We start from the raw sequence: 23,271 nt of genomic DNA on the forward strand, positions 1-23,271 counted from the left end.
ACATTGTCAACGAAGAGCAGACTCACTCAACTAGTTGTAATATTATGTAATATTATTTAGCAAGAATATCACACACAAACTTTCATTCACCACCATCTTCCCCATGCAATCACTCCATGCTTGGATATGATAAAATGAATTGTTATATATATATTATAAATAATCAGGCTACCCAGTAGTATTTCCAGCACTATGGAAAGTTATCCAATGAAACCTTTTTTTTTTTTTGCTGTGAAGTCACAGTTGGCTAATGGTGGCCCTATGAGATTTTCAAGGTAAGGAATCGTTGGAATTGGTTTGTCATTGTCTGCCCCCACATCATGACCCTGGTATTCCTTGGTGGTCTCCCTTCCAAGTACTGACTAGGGCCCACACTGTTCAGCTGGTTTGAAATAAACTGAGGAAAAATTCTGCCAATGCCGAAAGAAGGAAGGGTTTAAAAAAATCTAGTCCATACTATTTTAAAACAAACACTGTAAAATGACCTCATGTAGGCATAAATTGGAAGATCAGTTTTCTGCATAATACCAAGTATGTGTGCACGTGTGTACCCATGCAATGAAAATTGTATATTCTCACATGACTCTATAAAGTTTCATTTATGGAAAGATCACAAATTACTTGTCAAGATATTTGGTAGCAATTATTACGCTACCTTTGAGAAAAAAGGGAATTCCCTTAATCAGTAAATTGAATGTATAATGCCACGTCTCTCATTCTATTTTAGTTTGGATTTGGGCATCAAATACTGCTCAGATTTACAATATATCATTTATTACTATAGTATTAATAATTTTTAGCCTCTTGTGGCGCAGAGTGGTAAGGCAGCAGTCATGCAGTCTGAAAGCTCTGCCCATAAGGTTGGGAGTTCAATCCCAGCAGCCGGCTCAAGGTTGACTCAGCCTTCCATCCTTCCGAGGTCGGTAAAATGAGTACCCAGCTTGCTGGGGGGGTAAATGGTAATGACTGGGGAAGGCACTGGCAAACCACCCCATATTGAGTCTGCCATGAAAACGCTGGAGGGCGTCACCCCAAGGGTCAGACATGACTCGATGCTTGCACAGGGGATACCTTTACCTTTACCTTATTAATAATTTTACTTTCAACACAGAGCACATTACTTTTATATCAAATGACAACTAATCTCTTACTGGTAGGCTTGATGGTCTCTCCTGTTGTATTAGGTTAAGTTCCTCATGGTTAGGCTTGCCTTGGGGAAGAGGTGGCTGGGATCTGGTTCCATAACCTTCCTGAGACATATCCTAAATAAAACAGATATAAAACACACTGTTATTTGTGTTGAAATCTAATAAAGGCAATAAAGAATGGCAGTTTATTTTTTAATTTTATTCCACTTAGACTGTACCTTTCTCACCAATAAGGACCCTAAGGCTCACAATATCATCCTCTCTATCACTTCATCCTCATAATAATCCTGCAAGGTAGGTTAAGTTTAAGATATGTGACTGGCCAAAGATCACACAGCAGGCATCCATGGAAGACAGGGATTTGTACCTGAGTCTCCCACATCCTAGCCTGACACTCTGACTACAACACCATCTTGTATTGTGCCCATGTAATACAGTTCCATTGCCAATTCAATATCTGCATGTGAAGATTTTAATAGGAATCAACAGATCCTGGTTTCTTTACCTATCCCCCCTCAAAGGTGTTTTTGGCCTCCTTGCATTTGCTACAACAGAACTGAAACAGAATCAAGCCCTGAGTCGTTCTGAAAAGGAGCTGGTGAAAAAAGTTAAAATTTACATAGAATGTGTCGCTTATCATTTTCTTAAAATGATAGAACAATTTCTACAGTATTTCTTAAATACTATATATTTCACTATACTCTAAAAATAAACAATATTGCACTTTTTCCCCTTCAGGGGCTAATCTTCACTGGGATTTTAAAGCTGGTTGGGTTCTGTTAAACAAAAGTCATCTGCACCCAACTCCAATTTGTACTCTGATCCTGGTCAGGCTTTCCTTCCCATCTGCACAGCTGTAATTAGACTCTGCAGTCACACTACTTATTTGCCAGCATATCCAGGAATGGATTTTTTCCGCTTCAAGGAGGAAATGTGGGCCCTCAACATTCTCTTGTGCAGAACACAGTGTTTGACTGAAAGCTGCTTCCAGTCAGAAAAAAATGAAATGTTGCAGATCTGTTGTAAAATTCGGGTTCAGATTGATCAGAAGTCAGCAGGATCGCGAATGGGGAAAAATGTGAGTGCAGACAGTACCCTGGATGGCATGAACGTATCTAAAGAAGCTCTCTGGGTTAACGGATGTCCACTTCACATAGCCCTATCGAATCCCATCCCTCTACCTAATGTGAATTACTCATGCTCCAGAGTCATATGTAGGTAAGGTGAGAAGAGGGAAACAGAACCAGGATGCTTGATACATGGATGCTCTGCCCAAGGTAGACTGGACAGTGCCTTATGTTTCTATCTCAATATATTTCAATAGCAAATTGCTTCGGGAGAAGCTTTAATAAGGTGTCGATAATCCTGCAACTAGTTATTCATGCATAAAACCCACTGAAGTCAACAGGATTTATCTTCACATTACTTGCTTGATAGGGGAGACATTTTCAGTACCAAAAGGACAGCAACTTTCTTTGGTGTAAAACAGGATGAGGGATTAGAGGGGATAATTATTAAATTTGCAGATAATACTAAACTGGGAGGGGTAGCAAACACAACAGGAAACAGAATCAGAATGCAGGATCTCAAACATCTCAGGGGGGGGGGGCTTCTCACTAGCAAGTGGATTGCCCTTGCCCTCTGCATTTCTGGAGGCCTGTTATAAAAAAGTGACTAGAGCAGAAAGATTTTGCCCTTACAACTCCAGGGAGGAGGAATCTCCCGTGCATATAATCCTTAGGTGTCCCTTCTATATAGCTGCCAGAACCAGGCTAATTTTCTCCCTACTTAAAAATACTCCTAGTTATATGGAAGAGGAAAAATCAAACTCCTCCTATGGAACGGTAAAGCCTCAAGTATTACACAGGTTGCCAGATATTGCACCTAAAAATACAGAGTGCAAAACACTGAGCTAAGGACCTATAAACGGTGACTTAAAGAAGAATAAATAACTTTAAAAAAAACTTTTAATTTGCATACACAAATGTTAAATTTTATTTAGTTATAAAATTTCAAAAGTGTTAATCTTATTTATCTGCTGTACTTCCCTAGCATACAATAAAATGTTTGTATTTTGTCTTATATCCGGAAATATTTTGTGCTTGTATTTGTTAACTAATATTATTTGGCCAAAGTGTTGTACTGAATAAACTGAATTAAAGAAGTTAATACAACACTCAAAACAATATAATCCCCAGGACTCAATATGGATACTGGTTTGTTATTTCACTACATAATCAGGCCTTCTATCTGCATTCCTAACAATCCCTCAGAAGCACCATACATCTTCTTAATTTTATTTCATGTTTTATTTTGAGTAATATAATTGAATAGTAGATTGTAATGTAATGTAATAAATAGTGAGTAAAGAAATTTGGAATGGGAGATTGGAATGTATTTCTCTTCTTTGAGGACAGGGACATAACTCTACCCAGCCAGTCACTTCACCTCAAAAAATGAGATGCTGTGGGGATATCTCCATGCTTTTTCTTTTTTTGGGGGGGGGGACGGGGGGATGAACAGAATATAGTGACAGGGTCTCAGTTAATTACCCTCAGTGTTCCACAGGTGGGGATCCATCTGTCCATTAGTTTCCAATCTTTTAAAATTATTTTACTATGTTTTCCCCAAAGTTGAAACCAAATAAAAGATGACCTTATCAAGTTATCTTGTTATACTTATATTGTCTTTGAAGTTCATCTTCATTATGTTGTACTAATATATTGCTCACCATCTGCCTATATGTATGTACTGCTAAATTCCCATTTCATTGTGTCTGAGGAAGTGTATGTGCACACAAAAGTTTACACCTTGACTAAAACTTTCTATTTACAAGTGTTTGTTCAGTGCAATACTTTCTGGCAACTCTGTTCAACCTTTTCAGCTTGTTCTGAAATATACAGCCATGAAGGAGGACAGAATGTGAAGTACTTATTTTAGCTTGTGTTAGTAGCACATACAAGTTGAAGGACCAGTTTCCAATTGTAGAAAAGAGATATCACACCTTAATGTTCAAGTGAAGGAGAACTGTTTTGTTGTTTCCTCCCCCGACCCCCAGCATAACAGATTGCTCTCACTTTGTTTTTCCTGTTTTTTTCAGCTTGCAATTTTGATAAACAACTGAATGGGAACAATTATTTTTACATGCAACATTTTTACATGACAATTTATGCACACCTCCTAAAGTGCAATCATAGTTGCACATCTGCTTCTTGGAAAGTATGATATGGACAGCCCAAAGGATCTGTCAGTTCTAGCAGTAGCTACTGCTGGACCAATGACACTAAAAGCTTGTTTAGCCTGAGTAGATTAATTAAATGTGATGTCCCATCCCATCAAAACCTCCAAATATGTAAGAAATCAGAACAAATTCCAGTGAAGTAGCTGTCTTCATGTTGTAAGAAAAACCAAAAAGGAGTCTAGCGTTACAGCTGACGACTAATAGAATGAGAACTCCAAGGCTTTTATTTCAAATAAGTTAAGGATATCTTTGTGTTCCATTTAAATGGAAAATCTCCTAATAAACATTTATTGTTATGTTTAAACATTTATGTCATTCTAACCTCTAATTTGAATGATGTGGGGTGGGGGGTAGATTTATTTTTTAATGCCAACTTTTTTTAAAACAGAGGGTAGCTGTATTGGTCTGCACCAGAACATCCAGGTTCGAATGTAGGCGCACCCTACAAACCAGCAAAATTTTCAGGGTGTGAGCTTTCATGAGTCAAAGCTTCCTTTGTCAGAACATTGTATCTGAAGAAGGAAGCTCTGATTCTCAAAAATTCATACCCTGAACATTCTTGTTGGTCTTTAAAGTACTACTGGATTTGAATCTAACAATAAACTGATGTGTCCATTTATTTTGGGGATGCATAGAACCTTTTACATATATGTCAAGAAAAATCCTTAAAGAAACGCTTCAGTTCAGTTGGTAGTAAAGCAACAATTAGGCTCAAGAGTAAGAAAAGCTGGTGGCTGAATGATCATTATCGACTGTGACGCCCCCTATTCCCCCTTGCAGATTTGTACTTGTGACACAGTTCTCCTGCTGCGTAGGCCAGCAGGTTCCTCTGGATTAATGACAGGATTTAAAATCAACAAATGGCACAACACATTCAGCTGCCTTCCCCGTTATAAGCAACATAAAAGTGCAGGACAGCTTCACAATGGACAAACAAATGAGCAAACCTCTTCTTTTTCTTTGAAATTTAAACACACCCTCACTATTTGTTATCAACACAGAGGTGTCTGTAATAAATTCTCAACTGAAAACAGTAGGTCTTATATTGTTTGTTCAACTAGCCATCTTCTTTTGAGCTTACTATTCTAGCCAACAAACAAACAAGCATTAAAAATAGGACTGACATAAAATGTTGAAAACAGGCTTGCAAAGCGAGGAAGAGACTGACAGCTGCAAATAGAAGGGAGGGGAAGAGTGCAAGAGACAGGAAAGGCTCACAGTTCCTACCCAACATTGCAGACCACCTAAGAAAAAAATCAGTTATTGCAAGGGCTATAAAATTTTCTGATAACTATCCATAGCACAAATAATGTGCCAAGCCACCCGAAGGAGAATTACAAATTATTCACAGGAACTCTTGCATATTCGGTTTGCCTCATTCATTTCAACTTGTCACAGAATTCCATCGCTCCAGAAGAATGTGATCCTTGTGGACATACAATGGCCATTAAAAAAGAAATCACTGGATGGAGAAGCCAGTGTTCTTATATTCAGGCACTCTGGAGACACCCTGCCCCCAAGACTGCTCAATTCCAGGCATGCAAACTTTTTAAAAAATAGACCTAACTGGGAAATGTTTCATTTCATATTATCTAACACAATAGTTCTGTGTATTACCAGAATTTACATGATAAAAATCCCAGAACTCAATTACTACATACATTTGCTAAGCTGTTCATCTCATACTCCTTAACATTTTCATACTCTGGCATTAGAAGGCTATAGACAACTGTTTCTCAAAGAATACAGGCAAAATCAAAGGAGGTACATTACAGCATATGATTAGATCATATTATTACTGAACTGATGAGTTCTGTTTTAGTATACTATTTAACTTGCCTGATAATGTTTATGAAATTGCAATTATTGATTTATTTTAATTCCCCCACCCCCACTGCTTCTCAAGTCTAGGGGCTTCAAAGTGGCTAATAATGAAAAGATAGTAAATACTAAACAATGGTATAAACCATTGGTAAGCGCTATGGAAAGATGCAGCTCTTCATGACAAACAAAAGATGGGAAAGAACAATGCCATCTTAGAGAGAATTGCCCTCTTCTAAATTGATTTAACTCAATGGGCTTAGAATGATGTACATTTTCTTAAGATAGCACTGTATTCCTAGTTGACAACAGAATTGGTACCTGATTTAACCATTTCCCAGAAGGTCTTGATTACTGGGGAGGTCACATAAGTATGGAGGAATTCCCTAAAATACAATATCATCAAAGAAATATATGGCATGTGTGTAAAAGCAGAGGAGAGAATACAGACATGGATCATTAGCACAGAAAACACACACTTTAAAGCTTGGCTAAAAGTTTCCATCTATTTTATATTCTGACACCTGCTTAGAATTCTGAAGTAGCTGAAAGTACAATTTCCAGAATAAATGTATTATTTATTCTGGCTCAGGGCTAGTAACAATTTTGAATTATATGCCTGGGACAATGTCCTTTAGATGTCTATTTGGAAGCTGCCTGAGATACTTTATGGTCAAAACAATACAAATATTCAATAAATACAAATTAGATACAAATCTTCAAGAAATAAAACATTCACAATGAAAAATGACCTGGTGCATTCATCAAGAGAGAAGAGAAACAAGGCTTGACAAAAGCAAACAATATCTATTAGAAACAAATACACAAGTCTATTCTAATGTCTTGTTTCTTTCACTGGGGTTTGTTCACAGAACAGGATTCTTAGGACTACAGCCATAATGATTAGTTCCGAATATGAATATGGAGGCAGAAGAGAATTTAGTAGCAAGAATAAAGTAACTTCTGCCAGTTTTCCTCAACGTTCCAGGAAAGTTCATGTTGAAAACTACCAACGTAGTGAAGAAACAATCAACCCCAGCAGAACCAGCAGAAAGTAAGGTGGAATTAGAAACGTGATCAAGTAATCTGGTATATACTCCAGAACAGGGGTATACTCCAAACTGCGGCCCTCCAGATGTCGATTGGACTACAATTCCCATGAGCCCCTGCCAGCAACTACCCCTGCAGTTTGACCCCTGCTCCAGAATGTATATCACAAATATGAGAGACATTATGAATGCTTGCCTATGCACATCCTGTTATAATGCTTCTGAAAGATCACTCCCACAAGAACATTATGCAGTAAAGAATGATCACCCACACAATCAGGAACAGTTGTTTAGCCACCTCCTTCAGCATATGAGCACCTGGTACACTAATTACAATGGTCTTATATTTATATAAATGATTTACTGCACCTGTACATCGAGGTACTTTATACTGTTTTAGAAAATGCTCCTTAAATATCTATATTTTCTTCTATTCCCACAGAACACAGCACGTACATTTACATCATTTTCAAGATTTGGACTAGAGATTGCATGCAACAGCAGTAAGAAGGGTGAAATCTTTAATAGAGGTCAAGTTGCAGCATAGCAACCAGACAGAGTAATACATGGCACTAATGCAAAAATTATTTTATACAACACTGAAAAGTTTCTCTAAACAGAGAGTAAGCTGTCCAATGAAAATGACAGAATAGAACTTACTATGATCACTAGACATTAATTCGTTCCTAACATCACCCTCCACAGTTATAATCATATGAATACATGTTTTCTTTTTCTCAACTATTCTTCGGACACCATTAAAAAGTAATAACAGTGAATATAATCCATTCTGTCTATGCCACAAAAGAACGAGTTATTAATCTGTAACCATTAGTGCCTGTAATATCTGGGAACAGGCACTAAGGGCGGAGCGCTGTCCGGCCACCGTGGGCAGGTAGGTGCCTGGGACCACCGCCCCCAGCCAAGACTGCCGCTCTGGCCGCCCACCACCAAACCTGCCATCACCGGCAACGCTCCAACACGGTAGGGCACACCGCAGCCACTGTGCCCTCCTCCTGCTAGCACCTGTTGCATCCCTGGGTGCAATGGGCTTTCTTACTAGTTATGTATATTAAAGTTTTTATAGAATTCTGGTTGTTTTATAAATGACAAGGCAACTTGGAGATATGATTATGTGTGGTGTGTATATGACGTTAATCATAACAAAAATATATATGATGTTCTGAAAATGAGGTGAGAATTACAGGCGTTAATCTGGTGTAAATAGGAAGTACCATCACTTGATTTCTTCACTGGAGCAGTTTACATATAAGTCCCAGTGGTTGGAGAAGGACAGTGCCAACTGAATCAATAGGAGGTTGGGCCTTCAACTGCTTATATAATGTTAGTCTGAAGAACAGTACTGCTTATTCATGAAGCAGAAATACTGGGTTAAAGATGGCCACCAGGCCACAAGTCTAGCTTGTTTACAGTTCATTACTGCAATATGTAAGGGATTTGATCCAGTCAGAACTATAGATAAACCACCAGTTCATCCAAAACTCCATGCATATGACTTCCTAAGCTTTCGTAAGGGATACTTCCCTCACCTGCTTTGACCTTCCTGGGAGAAAGAAGGGTTAGAAATAAGATAAATAAAGGCTTCCAATGGTACACAGTTTATTCACAAAAGTATTTCTATAATCTGTATTGTCTGCAATGGCTGCCTGATTACTCTTATGAAAGAAATGTCACACAACAGCAATAAAAAGGGTAAAATCAAGTTGCAGCATAGCATAGCAACCTTGACCAGGGCCAGGAACTTTCTGGTCCTGTCCCCCACCTGGTGGAAGAAGCTCCTGGAAGAGCTGTGGACCCTGAGGGAGTTTGGGGTGTTCCACAGGGCCTACAAGGCAGAGCTCTTCCACCAGGTTTATGGTTGAGGCCGGGGCGGACAGAAGATCAGCTAGCCCCCCCCCTTTGCTAAGAAGCAGTTATGCCTATTGAACATCTATGGCATTTGGCTATGGCTCCTTCTCACCACCCCTGTTGGGTATTGTGTTAGTGGGAAGGGTAAACGAGTTATTTCTTATGTTTTTTTGTATTTTTATGTCCTGTGTTTAATGTTTTTAATGAGGATTTTATTGAGGCTTTAGTGTTGATGAACTACTATGTTGACCAGCCATGAACCGGTCCCCAGTAGTGGCGGGAACTAAAAAACCAAATAATAATAATAATAATAATAATAATAATAATAATAATAATAATAATAATAATAAATAATAATAATAATAAATAATAATAAAAGACTCCCTTAGCTGTTGGGATTCCCCTTGCTCTGGACTAGCATTTCCAAGACAGGAGTGCATTACATGGAACGAAGAACCACAGAAAGCTACAAATTTATAGAAGATTTATTAAAGGAACAATGTTTAAAAGCATATGTTTACCACAGCACAGATTTAAGCAAGAGTTCAAAAGAAATTTGGTTAAATGAAATCTTTCTTTCCCTCTGCTAAAACATATCCTATCAGATGCTAAATATAAAGCAGGCATTTTCTTAAGAGGTTACAAGTTCTATTGTATGTTCCTCAGCAAACCTAGCAAGTCACATGGTCCAATATAGCTGCTCATCTCTTGTCAAATCAGAGCAACCTCCTATTTGGCTAACAGCAGGCAAATAATAATAAAAAACCTGTCCTAGTTCAAGGGGATTAAAATCATCTTCTTTGCCTCCCACCCACCAGATATCTGCTTGTAGAAAGCAAAGAGGCTAGGAGAATTCCTCTGTTTCCTACCTAGACCAATTAGCATTTGAGGGGAGGTGATCAAGCAAGCTAACGCTATCCCTCCTCTCTCTACAAGCTCACAGAAAGAAAAAACTGCTTCATTAAAGAAATTCCCCCAAAAAGACGGGGGGGGGGGAATGATTTCCCCAAACATCCCTATGATGCACCAGTCTACTTCCCTGACTCAGAGGTAAGATTTTATGTGTTTATTTATTTATTTATTTGTATTTATATACAATTATCCCTTACGGCAGTGTTCCCCAACCCCCGGGCCATGGACTGGTACTAGGCCGTGGAGCCTTGGTACGGGGCCATGGCAAAGGAGAGGGAGGCACAGGCAGTGGCGAACCTGAGGGCGCACCTTCCTTCCCCCCACAGCGCAGTGCTCGCAGCGCTCATAGTGCAGCGAGCACTGCTCTATGGGGGGAGGCGCAGGTGCAGGCACGCCGGCAGGCGCAAATACTCAAGCACAGAGCTGCCCCACCTGCATGTTTGCACTCGCCAGCATGCCGGCGCCCGCCCCTCCTTCTCCCCCCCAGTCCCCGGGGCTTCCCTCTCCCCGCCCCGGTCCCCAGCCTGAAAAACGTTGGGGACTACTGCCTTACGGCTCAGGATGGTTTATAGAGAAAATAACTGCATAATACAGTACGACATGTTTCAATAATTGTGTCATTAACAATGCATTAATGTAAACAGTAATCTTAACATGATATAGGAAACAAAAGTTTATTCACAGTGACAGTAAAATTACTGCAGCACCTGCATAAAGTGAGTGTATCTGGATGGGAGGGGATTCTGGGACATTAAAAGTATTGTCATTGGCCTCAACAAAGTACCTGGTGGAAGAGAGCCATTTTTCAGGCCTTGCAGAATTGAGGTAGCTTCGACAGGGCCTGAATATCTTCTAGAAGCTCATTCCCCCAGATGGGACCCAGGACAGAGAATGACCTGACCCTGGTTGAAGCCAAACCTACTTCTTTGGGGTCAGGGATCATTTGCTAGTTGGTGTTAGCTGAGCACAGTGCTCTTTAGGGGGCATGAGCAAAGAGGTAGTCTCTCAGGTACAATGGACATGGTGGCCAGCATTTGGTCATGCCAATCCCTGAGCAGTTCATTTGAGACATGCCTGGAGGCGCTGGGTCCCAAAGAGCAAACAGGAATCCAGTTGTCTCTGTGGGCAAGCTGAAATTTGCTCAGCGCCCAACTGAGGAGGAAGTGGCATCTGAGGCCTTCATAATGCAGTGGTCTGACCATGAGACATTGTTTTCCATGTGTCTTTCTTTTCCTCTATGACTGAGCCATACTAGTTATTTGTCTTTTTCCTGAAAGAATTCTGGCTGTTCTGTTCTGTAACAGTATGTTTTTTTATTGCTAGTACCTCAGGAAAGGGTTAAGAGCCTCATTTAACTTAAATAATTGAAATGATATTGGAGACTTTGGGAAATTCAAAAATAACAAAATATTTTATTCAATATAGAAAAGAAAGGTCCTGTGAGACCAGGGATAAAATTTCTGAGATAATTCAAATAAATAACTGAGGTTAAATCAGCAGATGCACAGACTAAAGTTTATAAGTTTCAGGGTAGTGAGAGTTACTTAAGGCAGTGGTCCCCAACCTGCGGGCCGCGGCCCGGTGCCAGGCCGGGAAGGCCTTGGCGCCGGGCCGCGGCTCCTTCTTCCCTCCCCCTCCGAAGCGAGAAGCTCGCCAGGCCGCGAGCAAATCGGCCGCTTTAGCGGCCGATTTGCTTGCAGCCATGGAGGGGCCGAGAGGGGGATCCGCGGCCGCCGGCATGGCAGCGGCACAAACGCGCGTGCGCGGCAGTCCGCGCACGCGCATTTGCGCTGGGGCTGCCGCACGTGCGCAGGCCCCCGGGCCGCCCTCTCCCCCCACTCCGCCGCAGCGGTCCGCAGCGGCTGAAAGCTTGCGGACCGCTGACTTAAGGTATTCATAGTGACTTTAAATCTTTATGATGAGAGGTTTATATTCAAGTGTTTGCCAAACAGTCTAGTAGATTTTCTTTGAGTATTCACTAACTCTTTTGGTTCCCAGATGGCTGAGACACACTATCTAGTAGCCAAACACCTTCACTAAACACACCAGTACTCTTCCTTAACTTTACTGACTCTTCTGGTTCCACAAAGCAGCATCTAACTACACCAGACCAGAGATCTCACTACTCTTCAGAGCTATACCCTTGTTTAGACTGTGTAGGGGAATTCTTGTCTTACTAGGAGATCTATCCCTTTTCCTTGGCCCGAATGGAAGTCTTCATGTAACTACCCATACTTCCTTGCCAATCTCCTCACTACTTCATCTGTGTTAAATTGTTCTCAGGTCTGATCTAAAACTCTGTCAACACCCAACTCTTCTCGATTAGGACTCCTCAGGGCTGAATTCAGCTCAAGTTTTTCTCTGCTCAGCTGATACTAACCAATCATATTCTTTGAAGTAGACTGTCACTCAAGGCTCTCTGTTACCATGAAGAATTAGCCCTTTGCAGTGCTATATCTGTTTATACTATACCTTTAAGTTTTAAAAAGTGCTCTCCGTCATGCCCCATTTATTCCCTTTTCTCCCTACCCGGCTTTGCTGCAGATATTTGTATTATGTCTTATGAACCAAATGTTCTGTGTTAGGACCCAAATAAGTAAGGCATCTATTCAGTTTTATTATTTATATATATGCATTTACACTGCCACTGAACTATATGCCCTATTTTAATACCTTTTCTTTAATCTCTTCAATAAAGCCTTCTTTTGCTTTAAAGTGTGTGTTACTCAAGAAGCTAACTGAGACAAAAGTCAGGTAAAGCTTGGTTATGTTACCAAGGAAAAGTATATTTAAGAGTCTTCACAAGTTGCTATAGGAATTACTTATGGAAGCCATCCAAAAAAGTGAAATCCATAACTTTGGGAAAGGCCTTAAGCCAACACATGAAAACTGACAACCATTACAGATACAAAACCATTAAAAAGTAATTCATAGCAATCCAAAACAACTCCAACCTCAAATGTTATTTAGACCAGTGACTTACTAATAAAGATTGTTTTGGATTCTAAGAATAAAAAAAGTGCATTTGATAAAATTGAAAGGGTACAGAAGAGAGCAACGAGGATGATCTGGGGCCAAGGAACCAAGCCCTATGAAGATAGGTTGGGGGACTTGGGAATGTTCAGCCGGGAGAAAAGGAGGTTGAGAGGAGACATGATAGCCCTCTTTAAGTATCTGAAAGGTTGTCACTTAGAGGAGGGCAGGATGCTGTTTCCATTGGCTGCAGAGGAAAGGGCGCGCAGTAATGGGTTTAAACTACAAGTACAATGATATAGGCTAGATATCAGGGAAAAAATGTTCACAGTCAGAGTAGTTCAGCAGTGGAATAGGCTGCCTAAGGAGGTGGTGAGCTCCCCCTCACTGGCAGTCTTCAAGCAAAGGTTGGATACACACTTTTCTTGGATGCTTTAGGATGCTTTGGGCTGATCCTGCATTGAACTACAGACCAGTGAGTCTGACCTCTGTTGTGGGGAAGATAATGGAGCAGATATTAAAGGGAGCGATCTGCAAACATCTGGAGGACAATTTAGTGATCCAAGGAAGTCAGCATGGATTTGTCTCCAACAGGTCCTGTCAGACCAACCTGGTTTCCTTTTTTGACCAAGTAACAGGTTTGCTGGATCGTAGAAATTCAGTTGATGTTGTTTACTTGGATTTTAGTAAAGCTTTTGATAAGGTTCCCCATGATGTTCTGATGGATAAATTAAAGGACTGCAATCTGGATTTTCAGATAATTAGGTGGATAGGGAATTGGTTAGAGAACTGCTCTCAAAGAGTTGTTGTCAATGGTGTTTCATCAGACTGGAGAGAGGTGAGTAGCAGGGTAAAGTTCTGCATCTGGGTCAAAAAAATGAAAAGCATGCCTACTGGATGGGGGATACGCTTCTAGGTAACACTGTGTGTGAACGAGACCTTGGGGCACTTGTGGATTGTAAACTAAACATGAGCAGGCAGTGTGATGCAACGGTAAAAAAGGTGAATGCCATTTTGGGCTGTATCAACAGGGGATATCACATGAAAATCACAAGATGTCATAGTCCCATTGGATACGGCACTGGTCAGACCACACCTGGAGTACTGTGTGCAGTTCTGGAGGCCACACTTCAAGAAGGACGTAGATAAAATTGAAAGGGTACAGAGGAGAGCGACGAAGATGATCTGGGGCCAAGGGACCAAGCCATATGAAGATAGGTTGAGGGACTTGGGAATGTTCAGCCTGGAGAAAAGGAGGTTGAGAGGGGACATGATAGCCCTCTTTAAGTATTTGAAAGATTGTCACTTGGAGGAGGACAGGATGCTGTTTCTATTGGCTGCAGAGGAGAGGACACGCAGTAATGGGTTTAAACTACAAGTACAACAATATAGGCTAGATATCAGGGAAATAAATTTCACAGTCAGAGTAGTTCAGCAGTGGAATAGGCTGCCTAAGGAGGTGGTGAACTCCCCCTCACTGGCAGTCTTCAAGCAAAGGTTGGATACACACTGTTCTTGGATGCTTTAGGATACTTAGGGCTGATCCTGCGTTGAGCAGGGGGTTGGACTAGATGGCCTGTATGGCCCCTTCCAACTCTATGATTCTAACATATATGGTATTATGGGGATTTTATTCTACATACTGTTGTAAACTGCCCTGAGACCTTATTGGAGAGGGGTGGCCCAGAAATCCAACAAATGAATAAATGCAGCCTTAGTCACAACACCCACAATTAGTGGTTGCTATGTGTTATAAAATAAGCCTTTTGTGGCACAGGGTGGTAAGGTAGCCAACATGCTGTCTGAAGCTCTGACCATGAAGCTCAAGGTTGACTCAGCCTTCCATCCTTCCGAGGTTAGTAAAATGAGTACACAGTTTGCTGGGGGGTAAAACGTTAATGACTGGGGAAGGGAATGGCAAACCACCCTTTATTGAGTCTGCCAAGAAAACAATAGAGGGCGTCACGCCAAGGGTCAGACATGACTCGGTGCTTGCACAGAGGATACCTTTACCTTTATGTATTATAACTTCTGCAGTGTCTGTAATAACCATGCAAGTTTCACTTCTTATGTCAAATCAGAGAAAGAATGCAAAGTATATATGTACTCTATCAGCTTGGAAGGAATCAAACATAAAATTTACAGGGTTTTTAAGATATACAGGGTTTTTAAATGGCTAGCAGAAAAGGATTATGTCCTTTATTCTCATGTACCTTCCACAAGCATGCATCCTTTAGCCTGACCACTATGTATTTTATCATGCTACAATATCCATATCCGAAACTGAAGGTAATATTCTGCACTGTGTTGTGCATTTTCAGCGAATACATAATAATGTGAATTCTGAATGTATGAGCTTTTTGATGCAGCGCCTGAGGTATAACTGTAGGTTGTATGTAAACTAGATACCGATTTAATTTCACCTAGACATTCCAACATCATTCCAATGTTCTAGACTTTTCTTCAAGTACTACAGGATTACCAAAACAAAATGAAAACTAATTTTAGTAGCCCTCTGTCTTTTCTGATGTACATACACACCCAACTTTTAGTCCTGCCCCATTTGCTAAAAGTCCTTGAGGAAACATTTATGTCTGATCTGTAGAAGGCAGAGCCACGCTGACAATTCAAAAGTCAGCAGCACTACCAATCAGTTCAGGAGCTAAACAAAATTACAATCTGTTGAGGGCAACAGGATTAAAAAGATGCTGCTTCTTTAAGCCTTTTTTTGCTGTGTAAGCAGAGAATTTGGGTCTCACTACAACAAATCCGTCACCAGACTGCCTGCCACCAGCAAAAGAATATCTCTGAACTGCAGGGCTTACTTGCATAAATGAGGTCATTGCAGTGCCCCAAGCTTACAGGAGAGCCAAAATTCTGAAGACAGTTTATGGAATGGGGAGGGGGAAGAGATGAAGCAGCTGGTTCCTCCAGGCTAATCAAGCTAGTGATCCAAAGATGCTACTTCCTGAGAAATGTTTTTATTTGTATTTTTTGGAGGTTATCCGTCTTACTGAAAAAGTAGCAAGGAAAGACACAGAGAATAGGATTTTAAATAATCTTGAATTACAGTTTTGAATTCTTACTTTTGCTATCTTCTCTCATTGATGAATATTGAAAGGAATATATGAGACAGAATGGCATACCGTGGTATAACATGCAGTGAATGGGAAAGTGGATATCTGGTACTGTTACAGACAGCAGATCTCTGCTTTAAATGAATGTATAAAATAATGCGAGTCAGAAATGTGGAATAATAAGGAGGAACAGGCATTAAATCCAAAAAGATAAACAAAAAAATTGAGACTAAACCATATCATAGTTTTATGAGAATTCCCTGAGCACAGAAGTCTAAGAAGACAATTGCGATCTGCCTCAACTTCACATGAAAAGAGACAGCATGAATAATTTAATAAGAGACATGATTTCGTGTCTTAATTTTTTATTTGTTTGTTCTCTTTCTTAGGTGCTAGAACAGCTGAAATTGTATTGTATCAGAAATAAAACTGAACCCTGCTCATTTAGACACATTTTGAGAACTCCTTTTTGCCAGTACAAAGGGTCGTTGAAATAAAGCTAGTCACTAGCTCCAAACCAGAGATGCAATCTGTGCATTCAGAAATACTTCTTTCTTACTTTATTATTAACAAGTCAAATCTTTATTATTACGGTACTAGACCAGTAGTCAAATTACAAGATACATAAAAACATCTGGTATTAATAAGATAAAAGAATCATTGATAACTAAAATATTATAAAAGAAGATAAAAACATTCCAGCTATAAGAATCATTCTGGTTTTAAAACTCACAAGCATTATCTCAAGCAATTGAGACTATCTCTACCTAAGTTGCTCCGAATCCACCCAGGTCTTCCTTGTTTTGATTGCTCTCCAAGCAAATCTGGCCACAACAGAAGTTATTTCTGTGCTTTTGTCTGACAACATGTCTGTGATTGCCTCTGAGTTGGGCTTATTCTGTAGGGAAAGTGTAAGTTCTCCCCTGAGTTGATCGTATAGCCTACATTGGAGTAATACATGTTCAGATGTCTCAATGCTCCCATCCTGGCAGATGCATAAACGATCACAGATGGGTATTTTTTTGAATAAGCTTTCCCTAAAAGCGGATGGGAGCATGTTATATCGTAAGAGAGTAAATGATCTCCTATGTTCTGGGAAAACAAGATTAGATAAATAAGGTAATGGCCTCAAATTATTAAGTGGAGGCATTGGAAAAAGTGGATTTTTTACTTGATTGAAATCCTGTTGGTGATGGATATCTAGGATTCTTTGTTTTATCGTTTCCTTTGCTCAGTTGAAACCCAGAGACAGTATTAACTCTTTCTTAGTTTAACCAACAACAACATGCGTGCAGACACTGGTTCTCAGCATAAATTATAACTATAATAATTAATAATATGCCAGCATGGAGCTGAATGCTAACCACGGTTAGTCTGAAATTGATTTCCAGCTATGATTTTAACTGTAGTTTAAAGTTAACAAGAAACTTATTGCTGACAAAACAATAAGCATAATGCTGAAAAGGAACTGGGGACAGGAGAGAAACAGCATGTGAGCCTAAAGGACATTTCCAATTATTGCAAGGTAATCCGAAAAAGGGCTGTTCCATTCTAAATCCACTTATCAAACTAGTGTGCTAACTAGTGTATTCTATTAAACCATTCAGGCAGGGACTGGACTTCTGTTTCTTGATTTTTTTAAATATGAAAAACACAATACTGCAGAGCTTTCTTATTTGCAAGGTTGAATATTATACCCTCAATGGTTCAACAGGGAAGATTTCTGAAGAAGACTTATTCCGATACAATTTACCCTTATGGCCATAATAAGACTGACACATCTTTTCATGTTTTGTTTGAATTGAGTTTTTTTAAGAATATAAGCGATCATTACATTAAGCCTCAAATTGATCAATTGTTCCCTTACACCCTAGAAACTTTGTCTCCTCTGCTAAATGATAAGGATCCTAAGATAACTCTGGCAACGGCAAAATTCATTTCAGTGCTTTTAGCCCTTGTCAAAAAAATGAGGAATTGAAACCTACTGTTCATGATTTGTTAATCAATTAGCTTCTAAGGGAATCGAGAGAAAGAAAAGGAAAATACTCTGTTCAGAAGTTACAGTGAATGTACATATAATAATCTATATATTGTGTACACGGTATTTCTTTATACATATGTTGAGTAATTCTCATGCCATGTTCAACTGATGCATCATTTGTAAAGCAAATACATATTTGTTCCTTATTACAAAGGTTAAGGAATGCACATTCAGGCTGTTATGTGCATTCAAGGTAACACATGAACAGGGCTAGATTTAGCTTTCCTCACCCGAGAGACGTGGTATATAAATTAAATAAACAAATAATAATTTATTATACCTGAGAAGCAATGATACAAAGCTAATGTGTGTATTATAGGATTCCAAATGAATATAACGAATCACATATGAATAACATAGAAGTCTCAAACACTTTCAAAAAGTCATTTGCTCCCTGTTACATTCTATTTCTTTAATATTTTTTTCTGTAATAGTAATGAGCATCAACATTGTCATATTTTTCCCACTTGTTTTGTTAAGTAAATGGGAATACCTTGGCTAGCCTAACAGAGTCATGAAGTGGGAGTGAATTACTCTTATGAGAAAGGAACGTCCCAAAGCTATTTATCCCTTCTCCCAAATTCTTTCAATAATTAACTTTTTCCAATATTAATGGCACCAGAAAATGAGGGAAATACCCATCACTGATGTCTATCAAATTCTACAGAAAAGGCAAAAAAGAAGAAATAAAGTATTTAGTTATAACTTTCACGGAGGAGTCAAGATAGTTCCCTTTATAACAAGGAAACTATCAGCTCTTGTTCAATAGTTTTATCATCAGGTTAATTAATAGACTTCTATACTAATATCTAAATGCCAAGTAATTGTACTGAACTATAAATGTCTATGCTCTTGCAACAAAATCTTATAAAGTAAATGTAATTCTATCACTTCAGTGATTTAACACAGCATTTGTAAGACTAATATTTGCAAGCAGTAACAGAAGAAAGAGCTATTTTAATTAACCTTCTGTGATTTAAATACTGTAAAACAAAAGTGGAATACTGAAACAACACTGAACATGAAGAAAATATTATCTGGATCAAACTCAAGGCACAGGTATGATTTCTTAGAAGCATTAATTTGTTCCCCTTCCAGAAATAAATGCATTTATTTTTTTTTAATCGAAGCTGCCAGCCCACCCAATACAGTGCCAGGTCAGACTGTAGTCTATCTTAACCACTGGCTCTTAAATAAAGTTGAAACGGCCATCTGGGCAGCGCTGTCTGGGTCTAGAGTCTGCTATCCAGGTCTTGAGTCTGCTGTGTGGGTCTGTCCGGCCCTGGGATAGCAAAGGCAGCGGGCCAATCCAGAGGCGCCCAGCATCGGATTGGGACAGCCCCTATAGTGCTTGCCTCCCCCAGGCATGTGGGTCCGCTCGCACAGTTTTGCCACCACACAGCTCCTGGCCGCCGAGGGCTGCGCTTGCCCGACTCGCCTCCTTCCAGGCTCTAGGGCGCCCCGTGGCCCTCCACTGAAGCACTTGGTCACAAGAACAGTGTCCACCAGCGGCGGCCCACAGCCCTCCGCCCGCCCGCCCACCATGGAGTCAGCCGCACCACACTCCTTCGTCACAAAGGTGCCCCACGGCTGCTCGACACAGAGCAAACGCCTCTACAGAGGCCTTCTTGCCATCAGAGCCATGCCACCCTCTGGCTGCCCACTACCAAGATAGGCGCTCCCGACAGCCCTGGCCTTCAGTATGACGCTCCACAGCTGCTCACTCACTGCCAAGGATGCATTGCTACCACCGCCATTGGACACCTGCTGATCTCTCCCCCGTGAAGATGCCGCTCGCCCCGCTTCCCACCGGCCTGTCCGCAACCCGCCTGCTTGCTGCCACCACTCCCAACACCTCCGGTACGCCCCCCTCTCAGCCACTCTCTCTGCCGCTGCCCACTGGCACCCACTGTATTCCTGAATGCAATGGGCCTTTCAGCTAATTAAGGAATAAAACCTGAGTAATAAGATAAAATACATGGTATGCTTGTTTAGACCAAAGCAGTATGTGTAAGATATGTTACAGTAAATCCCTGATAAAAGATTTATCTCTAAAATATGAAAGAAAAATAAATTGTTAGAAATTGGTAAGTGGGTGTGTTAATTAATTTTTAATATATTTTTTTTTAATTCTTTAAATATTTATTGTAATCTTACCATATATAGTAATCTCCCCCTCCCAAAGCAGCCAATTATGGGCCTGGAGAGGGTGGGAAGGGGAGGGTCCCAGGTGGGCGTGTACACAGCAGCTATGCTTCCCAACCATATTTTGCATGATTGTACCACATCTAGATGAGCCTCTTGTGGCGCAGAGTGGTAAGGCAGCAGAAATGTTGTCTGAAAGCTCTGCCCATAAGGTTGGGAGTTCAACCCCAGCAGCCGGCTCGAGGTCGACTCAGCCTTCCATCCTTCCGAGGTCGGTAAAATGAGTACCCAGCTTGCTGGGGGGTAAACGGTAATGACTGGGGAAGGTACTGGCAAACCACCACGTATTGAGTCTGCCATGAAAACGCAGGAGGGCGTCACCCCAAGGATCAGACATGACTCAGTGCTTGCACAGGGGATACTTTTACCTTTACCACATCTAGATTTCTTAAAGCCTGAATAATGTTTCAGGCATTTCTCAGTGGTAAAAAAGTTAATAAAGGCTAGATCCTCAACTCTAGATCCTCAACTCGACCAGAATTGCATGGGCATAATTTTCATGGATGGGGATCTTATACCTCACAGCCACTACCGCAAAAGGAAGCACCATGTACCTTGCCAAGGTTAAAGTTCTTTTATGGCTATTACTTTCCAAGGTAAAAAGAGAGAGTATGTCTTATTGAGTGGTGACCTGAAAGTGGCAAGGTCAACTTGCTGTCCAGTATCTTGGATAGTCATTTTGTTTAGCTGAATCCAAGCCTAAGAACACTAGAGCGAGGGTCATCAACCCCCCGGCCTGCGACCCACTGCCAGGCTGCGGGATCCTCAGCAACAGGCTGCGGCTCCCTCTCCCTGCCCCCCCCGCAGCGAGAAGCTCACCGGGCCTCAAGCAAATTGGCCGCCAAAGTGGCCAATTAGCTCGTGGTTCGGCGAGCTTCTTGCTATGGGGGGGTGGGGAGAGGGAAGAGTGGGGGGCAGGGAGAGGGAGCTGCTGCGCATGTGCGTTTGCACCCACCTGGGGTGCAAACACGTGCACAGGGGCGGTTTCACCCATGTGTGCATGTTCAGGGCTGCCGTGTGTGCACATTTGCGCCCCCGGGTCGCTCTATCCCCCCACCCCTTGGCAGCGGGCTGCAACAAGAAAAAGGTTGCGGGCCCCTGCACTAGATCATGCGACCAATACAGTCTTCCAAGGCAGCGAATATCAAAAGCAAATATCAATATCAAAACATAAAAATATTTCAAAATTAAAACAACATTTAGAATAAAGTATACATAAAACAAACAGTTACATTAGAAAACAGTATTAACACACAAATACAAAGCCGATGTAGGCCCCTGAAGGTCAGTAGTAGCCCTTCAGATCTCTTCTGGAACCAAACTGGAAATGAATGTTGATACTGCAAGACTGGCATAATATAGACTAGTGGTCCCCAACCTTTTTATCACTGGGGACCGGTCAACGCTTGACAATTTTACTGAGGCCCAGAGGGGAGGGGGAGGTAATTTTTTGCTGAGGGACATCGCCACTGCCACCTGAGCCCCTGCTTCACTTGTGTCCCACCAGGGCCCCTGACTTCCCACTGGGGGGCGCAGAGCCCCAGCCATGGTGGCCGCTGGAGAGCACCAAAGGTGAGCCGGCAGCAGAGTGGCAGGGCAGCCCCAGAGGCAGCAGCCAGGGAGGAGGACAGAGAAGGGCTGCAGCCCAGTACCGACTGATCTACGGACCGGTACCAGTCTCCAAACCAGGGGTTGGGGACAGCTGATATAGACCTTCCAGTCAACGTTCTGGCCCCAACTTTCTGTACCACTTATAGCTTCTAGATCAATATTTCAAGGGCAGCCCATGTAATATGCACTGAAATAATCTAATCTACATTAGGGTTGGGCACTTGGGTGCTTCCGACGCAGCCAGCACTGTGCCGCGGGGGAGGGAGGGGAGGGGAGCCAGTTGGTGCAAACACACAGGTGTGGAGCTCCACACATGCATGTGTGTGCCCGCCGGTGCTCCAGCGCCAATGCCTGCCTTGCCCCCCCCCCCATGGCGTGGCACTGGCTGTGTCAGGAGCGACTGGTGTTTTGAGCGCCGAAGCACCCAGTCCTAATCTAGATGTTAAAAGGGGATGTCCCAAAGTGGCAAGATTAAAGCTAGTTAAAGGAACCTCTGGCCATAGCTGCCACCTGTTTATTGACAAACCTTCCCCCAACCCGTAGCCCAGTTTGTTAGCCCTCATCCATTCCAAAATTTCCATTAAGCACCTGTTCATGGTTTCCACAGCCTCCCTGGAATCAGCACTCAGCTCAAGGTAGAGTTGAGTGCCATCTATATACTGGTATCAACTCATTTACACATGAATATGCTTCTAAGTATTTTAAACAAAATAAAATATCTTTCTGTAGCCTCCTTTGGGGTTGTTTGCCTCTTTTTAGTAAACAAGTATTCAAATTGTAAATATGATTAATTGCTGCTTTATTTCTAGTAGGTTAGAGAGATCATAGTGATATTTATCAAAACAACACAGGCCATTCATTATCCATCATATCTAGAGTAAACAGATATACCTCTAAAGCAATAATTAAGGTCTCCATCCCCTCAGTCTTAAACTACATCTTTATTTATAAGGATTTATTCTATGTTTTATAAGAAGTTATCCTGAGGCTGGGTTGTCACCAATATGCAGATGACACTCAACTCTACCTCCTGATGGATGGCCGAACAGAATCACCCCTGGATACATATGCTAGTTGTTTGTAAGAAGTGGCTGGATGGCTCAGGCAGAACCATCTGAAACTCAACCCCTCCAAGACTGAGGTCCTGTGACTGGGCAGAAGCACATCTTCCCTGCCTGGATGGGGTGCAACTAACACCTGCATCAGCTGTCAGGTGAACTTGGATGCCTCGTCAATGAAGGCTCAGATCACAATAGTAGCCCAAATGGCATTTTTCCACCTTCACTAAGCACGGCTACTAGCACCCTACCTGTCCTCTGATCAC

General features: G+C 41.3%; 1 protein-coding gene across 7 annotated transcripts in view; it reads right to left on the reverse strand.

Moving 5' to 3' along the window:
- Positions 1–23,271, reverse strand: part of ARID1B (AT-rich interaction domain 1B) — a 488,774-nt gene that overhangs the window by 336,511 nt on the left and 128,992 nt on the right. For 6 of the 7 annotated variants that reach the window (XR_013233491.1, XM_077348907.1, XM_077348891.1 and 3 more), the window contains exon 4: positions 1,152–1,262. The exons of the other annotated variant lie outside the window; for it this stretch is intronic. Coding sequence is in view for 5 of the 6 variants with exons in the window: in XM_077348907.1 (XP_077205022.1) it covers positions 1,152–1,262 (111 nt within the window). In the remaining variant the exon portion in view is untranslated. The remainder of the gene's footprint in view (positions 1–1,151; positions 1,263–23,271) is intronic. 7 annotated transcript variants of the gene reach the window in all.

This window comes from Paroedura picta, chromosome 1 (assembly GCF_049243985.1).
Source record: "Paroedura picta isolate Pp20150507F chromosome 1, Ppicta_v3.0, whole genome shotgun sequence".
Classification (NCBI taxonomy): Eukaryota; Metazoa; Chordata; class Lepidosauria; order Squamata; family Gekkonidae; genus Paroedura; species Paroedura picta.